General features: G+C 38.6%; 1 protein-coding gene across 1 annotated transcript; it reads right to left on the reverse strand.

The window, feature by feature from the left end:
• Window positions 1-951: 951 nt before the first annotated feature.
• LOC122643771 (protein AUXIN RESPONSE 4-like) lies at window positions 952-10,988 on the reverse strand. Its single transcript, XM_043837354.1, has 6 exons — window positions 10,855-10,988; window positions 8,962-9,100; window positions 6,097-6,117; window positions 5,957-6,013; window positions 2,007-3,173; window positions 952-1,431 (listed from the first exon to the last, which is right to left on the reverse strand). Exons 1-6 carry the CDS (start codon window positions 10,986-10,988, stop codon window positions 1,177-1,179), a joined length of 1,773 nt encoding a protein of 590 aa, XP_043693289.1. The 3' UTR covers window positions 952-1,176.
• Between the last annotated feature and the right edge of the window lie 1,304 nt (window positions 10,989-12,292).

The following is a 12,292-nucleotide window of genomic DNA, read 5'->3' on the forward strand; positions in this document are numbered from 1 at the left end:
AGGTACATGTCCCTTAGCCAAAAAATCAGGCCAACATTGAACCAAATAATGACCCAAAACCGCCAAAAAACAAGACCAACATTAAACCAAATAATGACCCAAAACCATCCACACAATTATTGAAAAATTCCAACAGTCACCGATACCGATACCTTATCAGTAACACAATACAAACAAGAGATAAAATGGTCAGAAAACTCATTTTTTAAGGAGATTCAAGGGTAATTTTATCCGAGACAGCCGATCCAAGTCGATACCGTATTGATATCATATCGAAAGGAGATTCAAGGGTAATTTTATCCGAGACAGCCGATCCAAGTCGATACCGTATTGATATCATATCGATTTTGTGGGTTACCGATACCCGTTCCGATACCTTGCACTAAAACCATGAGTGGAGTAAGTGTGCTCCTCAATCCTCAATGTTCCAAAACACATTCTCTCTCTCTCCAATGCCCACCTGGTCAAGCTTTAATAAAACAGAAAGTAGCCCAACAAAGTTTCCCAAACAACAAAAGAGCCCAGCATAGAAATAGTTATGGAGATGCAAGACCAAAACAGACGAAAGATTAGCAAAAGGGGCATAATTGAGTTCTGCATCAACCTTAATTGCTTTTTCTGCCATCAGATTGTATTAGCACAATCAAAATCAGGTTCAACCCTTGTAATGCTTCGCACCATAAATCCCACTGTGCTTAAATACCCATAATGAATCACTAGAATTTTTGCTGGTTTCTTTCCTGAACTGTTCAAAAGAATGGGTGGCACGATTACTAAATCATAGGATGACACAAAGCATGCACCATCCATGACAAAAAAAACAAAAGAAAAAACAAAGAAACCAGAGGCATACCCATATTGGAACAGATGATAAGGCAGAACAAGTTCAATTTTGTTTTAGCTTATCACAACTCAAAATGTTCATGGCAAACAAAATGGGTAGCTGAGGTACAGAAGATGAATTGCAGCTACTAGAACTTTGAAGCTTTCACAATAACTTGCAGCTACAGTACTTCGAAGCTTTCACAAGAACACCAACTGGCTCAATTACAATACAAGCTTTTGGGACAGAGAAACATGGGGACAAGCCTCACCAAGCAGCATTGCCAGGGAAAAAAATTGCATGCACTCTCACAGATTTGGTCTAAATACCTCTTGCAAAACAAAGACATAGTATCAACTCTCCCAACCATGACCAAGACCGTATGCATCCATGTAGTCAGCATGTGCGTGATCATGACCCCCATGGTGATGGCCATGGCCACCATGACTATGGTGATGATGGTGGGTTTCATGGGCATCATCATTGGCTTCATCGAGCATCTTCTGAATATGATCCGGCAGTGGCTCTTCTTTAACTTGTCTAACAGATTTTGGCAATGAGAATACAAACCGAACGATACTTTCAGCTATCTCATCTGCTGCATCTTCCTGGGATAGTAGAGCCAAAAAGCATAATTGAATCACGGAAATAACAAATACGTATTGAAAGGAGATTGTCAACACATTGAATTCTAGCTTTTTTCATCATCACATTAGAAAACATGAAGATTGATAGAATTTCATAAGCTATGTCTGCAATCAGAAATAATTGCTCATGGATCCAGAGTCCAGACCATCTAGTAGATGTTGCAATTAAATGATCAACTGCATTACAATTCGATTCATTATGATTGAGGATCCAAGTAATGGATCAAACAAAGCTGATGTTTTCCAATTCACATGAATTGAAACAGGTGCTGGATCCTACAAGTAGTAAACTAGTAGCACATCGTTTTTTCCCCCTTCTTTGGTACTGGAAAAGTATGTTTTTTATGAATATCTTTAGGTTTGATGACTAGAATGGTGAGCAATTTTTTGACAAATGGTGCATCCAAGAGGTGGCCTTGCCATTCAATTTGATTATCTCCTGAATCCAACCATCTATAATTCATGCATCAATACTGGATTTGATTCTATGCTGAAACATATTAAAGATTTTAACCAAAGAGGAACTTAATTCTCACCTGAGGCCACCGCCCACCAGAATGCGAGAGGAAGATTGCCTGTGGAACAGCTTCTGCAACCTGGCGTCCCTCTTTGCTCCACGCTTCAGACCAATTACTAGACCAAAGCACTTGAAGTGGAATACCCTTCATGGACTCTGAACCAGCCCATTCCTCCAAACTGAAGCTATAATTCAGGCCCTTGCCGACTCCTACAACTGCTCTCCTACCATCCCTACCCTTCAAAAGAACCCTATGAGCCTCTGCAACTGATGTCTCTATCGATCTTGAACAACATAATCTAAGAAACCTGGCAAAAGTGGAGGAGCATCCTAACACAGACTCTCTAAGAACCGGCATTTCCAGCACCCATAATGGCAAAGAAATGGATTTTGAGGCAGAATCAAGCAAAGTTAGACTACTCACCGACCCTGAATTCTCTAAAGACCAACTAGCACCCATTCCCAGAGCTGAATCGTGCAAAACTAGATGCACAGGTGAAAGACCCATTGTATCGATCACTTGCCCAATAACTCGACCCATCTCCTCTGATTTCAAGCTCAAGGGTTTAATACTCCTAGTCGTAGAAACCCTAATTTCAAGTTCTTCATAAGGGATCTGCCCCGTTTCGACTAGCTGATCAAATCCCCAAAATAAGCCCTTCTCCTTGATATCAGTGTAAATATCCCAGAGCCCGCCCAGAACCCCACCCCATCTCTCATCCTCCTCCAATGTGGACTTATCTGAGAATCCAGAACCAGGAAGATCGAACGCAACGGCGTGAATTCCACTGGAACCTAGAGAGCGAATCACTTGACGGAAAGAATACGAGCTACAACCGAAACCGTGGACAAGAACTACGACCTCTGCGTCTCTGGGACCTTCTTCTATGGCAAAAACCTCGATGGGAGGCCGATTAGGGTTTAACTGGACTTTGATTGTTCTACCCTGGGAGTAATATTGGCGTAAATCGTTGGGCAAGCTGAGAAACCAACCTTTATCATTTTGTGGGGTTAATGAAGACATGAAAACAAAGCCGAGCGTAACGACAGAAACCGCTAAAGTGAAATATGCCCAGAAGACGAACGCATTCTGTATGGGGGAATCGGTAACCTTACCCGTTTTCGAAGATGGAGTTTCTGTTTCCCGGTTCTTCAGCAACGGCTTTCTCTCTTCTTTCTCTTCTTTCTCTTCTTTCTCTTCTTTCTCTTCTGGTTCTTCTGTTATAATAGCCATTAATGGAAGCTTCAGATGTACCTCCTCAGAGACGAAATCTGAGTAGTCAATAGAGCAAAGTGAGCGATCTCACTCTCTCAAGTACTGAAAAACTGTGAGGAGGGGTTCTATGTTCTGAAAAAGCCTTGGAAGTTGGATATTTGAGAAGAAAAAAAGTCTCACGCGTGATTAGAGACTACTCGAGCACTGATCTCCATCGGGGCCCACCATCCACGCCACAAAGCAGTGGGTGTGCATTTGCGCTTGATGTAACTCGTTGGACAGTTGGAGAAAGCATAGTCTAGTCGTCTTTCCTCTCGCGCTTTGCCACATGTAAGAGTTTCTCATGAACAATCCAGAGAGAGAGAGAGAGAGAGAGAGAGAGAGCTAGCTATTGCAATGGTAGCAGCAGCAGCTACAATGTCTGTGTATCGTTCTAAATGCTCTGCTTTCATTTCCTCTATCTCTCTCTCGGCCCCTCTTTTGGGAAATTCAAAACTCAACAAGAAATCCCTAGAAAATCTTCGGATGGGCTTCTTCTCTTTGTCCGAAGTTCTGGCCCCATCACAGCCAAACCCTCATCGGAGGTGCAGAAGAAGCACGTGGATTCGAAACCCAACAAGAGAAGCTTCGCGCTCTCCGGGGCATTTACTCCAGGCCCAGAAACGGCATCGATGCTTATGTCATCCCTTCCCAGGATGCTCACCAGGTCAGTTTTCTGGTCTACTCTTAAATGCTTCCAATTTCTAGAAAGTTGAATGTCTGTTTTGCTTTTGCTATATATGGGCATTTGCTTGGTTTCTAAACATTCAGAGTTCTTGGGTTTGATGTCTGAGTAGGAACATGAGGTCTCATGTTGCTCACTTATTAACAAAGAATAAGTGCATGACTGCAGCCCGTTTTTTCCCCCATTTATAAAAGAAGATTATACATCTTCTAAAGCTAAATTGTCTTTACAGTTTGGGAGCCAAAGGGGTACAACTCTGGTTGGATACATCAAGCATGAATGAGATGTTGTTTCCATCTACTAGAACCTGATCTTTTGGGAACACAATAGCTAGTTGCTTCTGACTAATATTGTTTTACACATTATGTGATTCGAGACAATGGCCTTGCTGGTAGCCTATGTGGTTGTATAGTGCACAAGCTTAGTGTTTTGCATTTTAAGCCTCAAATACTCCATAAGCTTGATGATCAACATCTTTCATTTGCCTTCTATCTTTCCTGTTAATTAAAATCCTTGTTATGTGATTTTGGTGAACAGCCTTTCTGAAAAAGTTGTCATGAGCACAACATTACCTCTAATTGTCCAAAGCATGGGGGGGGGGGGGGGGAGAGCAGTGACTAATTATTTTCTAGGAGTTATGGTTAATCTACAAGAGGCCTTGCTTAGGAGTTTTAGCTTTGTCAGTTTCGTTGAAGGATGCCGCTGCTCTAGCACAATTTTGGGCTAGGTTAGAAGAGGAAATCCATAAGAACATGGTATTAACAGAAGTAGAAATTGCAGACCAACTTCTCCAATTCCGTGCAAACCAGATCTCATGATTATTTCTTCCCTAGTTATGGAATTTATTCTGATTTTGAAAATCCTTTGTAATTTTTTCAAAATATCCATTGAAAGCATTGAGATGTTTTCTGAGTTCTTTGGGCTTTTAATATAGTGAAAACTAAAATGGGACCCTGCTCTATTGGGGTTCCAAACTTTCTGGTTCTGTCAACTAGTTCTGCCATGTGGAATTGATGTGGCCATTCTGACCATTGGATAGATGACAATTACCTGGATAGGCCCTAGTCAAATGTAGTGGCATATCTCAATTTCTATTATATGGCCCGCCATGGATGGGGCTTTTCCCGTTATTTTCTCAATGGTCCTATTCTTCAAACAAATTTGAATTTTTGAACAATTTTCATAGCTTTGTATGACATGTGATATTAGATTGGTTGAGAATTCACCAATGACTGGATGATGACATGGACATGTACACTTAAAATTGTGCTCCAATAGACACCACCACATCGCAGATAAGCCGATAGAGCTAGATCCTTGCTCTTTTAATGTGTTTCCATTATTGCTTTATGGGTGAGTGTTGGAGGGGGGGGGGTTAAGAAATAGAAAACACTTAAATTTCCTTCTGGAGAAAGTATCTAATATTATATGTAACTTTTCCACTCCTGAAATTTCATCCTTTTAATTTAACAAAATCTTCCTAGTATCTTAAATAGAGAAAAGATCTATTTCTATTGGAGTTCAAAGATGACTTTTCTGACTACTGGTACTATATGATGTTGTTATATATGTCTTGTCGCAAGAACTTGCCTGTGAAATCCTTCGATTCCTCCATAAAGTCTATGGGATTTCCTTCTTTTCCTTGCTATAATTTATGTTGGAAATGGTGTTTAAAGCATGAGTCTCAAATTCAGTGACACACACCGAGAAAAGAAAGAGAAGAAATTATGTACGTGTGAAAGAAATAATTTAGGTGCACTATAGTTGTTTAACGTGGCCTCTACTCTTGTTATCATTTCAAAAGGGAAAAAAAATGATATGAACTGTTTCCTGTTTTATTCCAATTCCATAATCAAGAATATAGTGATGTTTCAGCTTCTGGCGCAAATGGTGCTGTCATACATTACAAGCCAGAGCCAGAGAGTTGTAGTGTTGTGGGTGCAGATAAGCTCTTCTTATTAGACAGTGGTGCTCAATAGATTGATGGTACAACAGACATAACAAGGATGGTACATTTTGGTGAACCTACCTCTCGACAAAAGGAATCCTTCAGTTGTGTCTTATAGGTGCTGATTCTTTGAGTACTCTGCATTATAGTGTTGAAAATGCAAATTATAGATAGATGTAAATTGGTTTTGGTGCTTAGCTTGTCTGGAGTTGGCTATTCACAGTGTCATACAACAGCATTTTCTGCAGAAAACATAAACATAAATAATGATTTTAGCATGCAAGAATCAGCCTTGTCAGATGGTATTAGCCATCCAATATTTAAATTTCTTCTTGGACAGCAATGACGTATTCCTTTTGATGGTTTGGAAGGACATAATATGAAGAATTGCTATCATAGCTGTCACAGCGTCTAGGCAGCCCAAGGCATTGGAGGAGGCCTAGAAGCAAGGTGACACCAACAAGGCGTCCAAAGCTCCCCCTGCCTAGGCGACGCCTTGATAACTATGATTGCTATCATTTAGTAGCAGTTGGGCATAGAAGATCTTAGATGGGACCGATCAGATGGTTAATCCATTCTTACCTGGGGAAGCATATAGGTGCCACTCAGATTTGTCAATCATTTGATTTTGTTGATTCACTCAGATGGTTGACTAGGAAGTTAAATTCCTTCTTTAATTAATGAACATTCTAAAAGTCTTAGAGAACACCTTCCAACTTGGAGGGGGGGGGGGGGGAGGGGACCTTGTCAATTGTGAAAGTCCTGTTCATCAGCCAAGCCAACTAGGTTTTTGGCTCAATTCAGGTAGACCTGAATCAGCTGCTACACCTTGGTTCTGGCCTGCGTGATCAACTTGGTGCTAAACTCTGAGTTTGTAGCACTTTTTCTAAAAGAAAAACCCTAGGCATCTGATCATTCAGGCCCTGCAGTTGGCAATCCAAACAATCTGATTGCCTGGCCCAACAGTCCAGCCTGGGGTATTCCTCAGGGACTGTGGAGTGTGGACCATTGTGCAGTTTTGGTCAATGGTCCAAACTGTCGGTCCAGGTCTGATCACAGTCCCAAGGTCCTTCAAAACACTGATTCCTAGTTCTTTTTTACATTGGACAGTCTGCTTTTGATCTTATTTTTATCCCTTTTTTTTCTTTTTTATATTAAAAAAATCCTTTCAAAACATGTCAAGTAAAGTTTTTGAGTTAGTCTTGCGGTGGGTTGGATAACTTTATCCGTTGATTACTGTGCAAGTTCTTCAATTTCCTATGATGTGGTATTGCAATTGAATCTTCTATTAATTTTATATGAGCCATGATGTGAAATGGAGATTGATTTGCCCATATAAACAGCTAACTCGGCTGGTTTGGGTCATGGTAATTCACTCTTTCTTGAATATGGTTCTTGTGTAATACATTGTCAGAGGCAATGCCATCCGTCTTTGTTTTTTCTTATGTTAGAATGGAAACAGCTATTCTGTGCATATTCTCAATGTGTTTTGTATTCAAACTTGTTTTCTTTCTGCAAAATCTCCTTTTCGTGAAACACCAAACAATTTTGGAGGACTTGGATACCTGGGATTGAGAAGCTAACATTTGTTCCTATTCAGGAACTACTCTAGGAAGCTTCAGTGCTAGTAATATTTTTGAGGGAGAGGGTTCTCTGAGCAAGAAGGGTATTCTCCACCCTCTCACATAAATATTGTTTATTTATTTATTGAAGGAGAGGGGGAAAAAAATAGGATGTGCTATCTGAATTCTACCATTTTGTAGGTTCTAAAGTAGCTTCATTATTTGTCTAAGAGAAATCAATAGATTTCAACAAGCATCTGGCATACAAAATGAGGCAAACTTTTTTGTTCTATCTTCCTGGTTTCTTGCTTAGTTAAGAAAGGTTTTGGATCTTCCTAGTAGAATTAGTGAAAAAATCTGTGTAGAATTTGCAAGAGAATCTTATTATTAAGATGGATGTTGAAATCATTTATCCCATTAGAAACTTTCATGGATCTCTCTTTATCAGTTGGCTAGTCCTAAAATTGAATAACGGAAAAGATGTCATCCACACCTGTAATAAAGGACAACTGTGATGCTTCATTCTGTTTTACTCATGTTCGAAGTTACTCTATTTACTAGATTTAGTTTGACTTGATACTTACTTTTTGATGTTGTCTCTGATTTCATTGGACAGATTAAACTTGTTGACTTCTTTTTGACGTCCGTAGCGGAAGTCACTTGGCTAAATGATTATCATTCAAAAGTTTGGCATAAGGTGTGTATCACAAAAATTATGTATTTCAATTATGTGAGCGAACCACCTAGCTTAGCTTCACTAGATGGACATTTTTTCTGCCATGTGGTAGTTTAGCTGTGCTTAGATGGATGGATGATCTATTCATGTGTTAAGTTTCTGCCCAAATGTATGTCGTTGCATTGCGTAGTAAATCTTTCAAAAATCATTGAGAAGTCTAGCATATTGAAAAAATGGATGAAAAAAATGATTTGATGGCTGATAAAACAAAGGGAAACATCCGATATATGTTGAGCCATTTAATTGAGGTCGGGCCCAAAATTTGACATGGAGTGGAACCAGATGTTTTCCTATTACTCCAGCAGTTGGAATGACCATGTCAGCCTGCCATGAGGCTCAAAACAAGGGTCACATGGCATGCTTCTTGGCTAGGTGGGTCTCCCAAAAAACCTCGAGTTCATTAGAAGACTTGCGTCATGATATCAGATGCTGCTCAAATTGTTCTTAAATAAAATGGAATCCATGGATATGGACGGCAGCATAAAATTGTTATCTTAAGCTACATTTGTTTATACCTGAATTATGTATTAATAATAGTTGCTTTGGTTTTCAACTCTTGTTGAGAAATTAGAAGGGATGTGATGGTGTCCAACCCAAAAGCACCGAGCTTCAGGGTGGAGAGGCCATTCCCAAGGTCAGAAGCCAGCTGCACACTACCCGACTGATGTGGACTAAACTCCGCTCCCATTCTTGGCCATAGAATGCGTTCACTGCATCAGGAAATCACACAGGGTCCTCAAGCTGTGGTGCAATTTTCCCACTTAGAAATGTTGGAAAGAACTATAAACCATTTCATTCTTGTCTTCTGGATTAGTGCTAGACATTCCTGCACCTATTTCACAGAGACTTATCCTGCTTTTCTCCATTATGTTGGGTGTGAAATTTGCAGGTTTCACCTTTGCTGGATGGTTTCTTTCTTGAATGGCTCTGGAACAATACACAGACACTTAAAAAGCAATGATCACTTGTCATATGGTAAATTAGTTTTGACAAGTTATTTACCCCCCCCCCTCACTCTGTTTGTGTAATATAGTACATAAAATGTTTGTGCTACCATAATCAAATGGAGAAATGGTGTATATACTGAAAATTGACAGGAAAATGCTTTATAATAATTTGGAACTATATTAGCTGTCTTCATTGCTCATTTGGATTGGAAGTTTGCTGGTTACAGGTTTGGTTACTTTGATTCAGATTTCAAATTCTTACTAATGAATGCACTGTTCTATTCTGGGGATAATATATAATGTTCGAGGCATGGTTCAAATAAGCAGAATCGGCAACAGGATCAGCCTCCGCCGATTTCAATTTCAATTAAAATTTTCCGAAATCGGAACCGGTGCAATTGAGGCCGGCTGGTCTAATTATTGAATGGTTTTATAGTCAAAACTCATCTTTTATGTTCCTTTTAACTTGGAGAATTTTCTTAGGTTGAGTATTGTATAGTAAATGGTATCTTTACCTTTAACAAATTAAAGTTGCATGACTCTACGATTCCTCTTTCAACCCCCCAAAAGAAAAAAGAAAAAAAAGTCACTGAACGATAACCAGCCACGACCCAACCTATTATTAGAAAGGGTATTAGTCTCTTTTTTTTTTAATGGGATTTTTTTATTGACCTTTGACACCCTCTCTAGTTGTTAAATAATATATAATTTTACTTTTTTACCCTTTTTGTATAATATACAAATTTTTTTTCTATGAGGGTAATGATTCATTTCACATATGTACTCAAAAATTTACATGATAATGATACATTTTGATAACGACATAAAATATATTATTTTTAACTTATTTTGAAAATCCTTTTATGTCCCTTTCTTAAAGGGCTTTTAGGAATAGGATATCAAACACGCGTTTTTTTAATTGTTTAAAGTTATAATTCTAGATGGATCAAAGGGTGGGTTTAAGAGTGAATTTGGGATTGGAACTGGGACTCGTCTTGGAACCAACTTGTTAATTTAAAATCGGGAACTGGATTATCCAATTATTAAACGGAGCGACTCTAAGATCTAATTTCGAAATCAATTAATAAATAGGACAACACAGTTCTAAGACGGGTTTCCCAATGGTTCCAGGACCTAAAAACCAATTAGGAAGTAAAACTGTCAAAACCTGATTAAAATGCATATATAAGCCCAGTTTTAAGTGTTATCTCATTATGTAAGATGTTCATTTGAATAATTTGGTGTTTGTGATTTAGAAATGCAAAATTTTAGACTCATTTGTATGCTTAGAAATGAAGATTTATTCTTTAAGTATTTGGTGTGTATACTTACAAATGGATATTTGAGTGTTTGTAAGTTCAGGAATATATATTTGATCAGGGAAAATGTTCTTTTTTTTTTTGCTGTTTTTTTTTTTTTTTGTAGGGGTGGGGGGAGAGGCCGCTCAAAGGCCCTAGACACAATGGGGGGGCAAAATGACTGCCCCGCACCCCATGAAATGTGAAAATCTCACCCCCAAGATGCTAACATACACATTTTCATCAGCTGTCATGCACATATGGCCCTTGCACTCCCCGACAAAGAACTGCTCCCCATTTGATTATTTGCATGTTTAGGAATGTATTTTAGATTCTCTCTCTCTCTCTCTCTCTCTCAAACTCAAATACTAAAATGGGTGTTAGTGTCTACATCAGGTCTTACCTTATTGGCTTATTCCTAAATCCTAAACCTTACCTACCATTACTTAATCCTGTAACAAATGCATATCCCTTCAGAGTACTGAGGGGACTAGAGGAGGAGCAGCTTTCCATGTATTCATCTCTTTTGACGTTTCTCCCACAGAGGAAAATTATTTTCCATGTCTGCATTTGTCATCTCTCATGAAGTCATCATAGCATAGCGTAGCATAGCATGCATTAATTAAAATAGTATATGGTCATGAGGCATTTACAGTTAAAACTTAACTTTCTCTGGTCTCTGATGACTATGAGAGACTCAGTGACTGGGTCTGGCTCTGGGTTGGTAGTTGAAAGCAATACTTTCCTCATTGGTCAAAGACTGACATCAGAGATAAACACTACTGGCCGGGAAGTCTCCAGACTCATTCAAATGAGATAAAATTTATTCACTGTTCCCTTTTCACCCTAAATTGGAATGAATGTGTGTAACAGTAGAAACCAAATCACAATGACAGAATTTCAGGGTGAAGGAGATTTTGGAATTTTTTTTTTTTTTTTTTCAGAAAGTGAGCAGGAATTACTTATGGGTGTTTCTAAATTGAGGGGTGGAACATTTGAGATTTGGTTTAGAATTGGAAGGCCCCTTTCTTCCTTTTCCTCCCTCCACCAGAAAAAGAGGAATCATGATCTCATTCAATTCCATTAATTGTTTTTAATGGTTTCAAAATTAATTTTTAGGTGTGGAGCCCATCATAGATAGATTTTGCTTCTTATATTATATAAGATAGACCCAACCAAGTATCATCTATTGCCTCTTTTTTTCCGAAATTCTCTCCTTGTTATTGCAGCCAAACATGCCTTAAAATCATTATTTTATTATTTTTAATAAAATATATATATATAGAGAGAGAGAGAGAGAGAGAGATGGAAAGGTTAACTCATCTGGTAGAGGTGTGAAATGATTAGTTTAATGGAAGGGAACCGATTGATCATGGGGACAGTACCAAAAATTCTCTCTATCTCTCTCATCAATTCATCCTTATATAGAATTATTGTATAAGACATCTAATTATTAAAATATTTCTTTCTTATCTTTTAACAACATGATTCAAACATATATGAATATTTTTCTAGAGTTTGGTACCACTCATTGACAAAAGGTAGTGCTTTACTATAGTTTTTTTTTTTGTTTTATTGAGTCTTTTATGTTTACAAGTAAACTCCCCCCACCCCCCTCTTTCCCCAATAAAAGACCTAATGAATAAAGGGACAAAAGCATATGAGAATGTTAAGAAGGGGTTGTTTGGGTCACGGTTCTAAGAATTGGAATTGGATTGAAATCAGTTAGAACTGATTCTCATTTCTTGTCGATTCCGGCTGATTCGAATCGATGGAGGTCAATTCTATTTCCGATTCCAATTCCTTAAACAATGGTTTAGGTTTTTCAAGAGCAAGAAACAGAGGGAAAACCATTATCATATATAAACTACATC

This window comes from Telopea speciosissima, chromosome 10, assembly GCF_018873765.1.
Source record: "Telopea speciosissima isolate NSW1024214 ecotype Mountain lineage chromosome 10, Tspe_v1, whole genome shotgun sequence".
Lineage (NCBI taxonomy): Eukaryota > Viridiplantae > Streptophyta > Magnoliopsida > Proteales > Proteaceae > Telopea > Telopea speciosissima.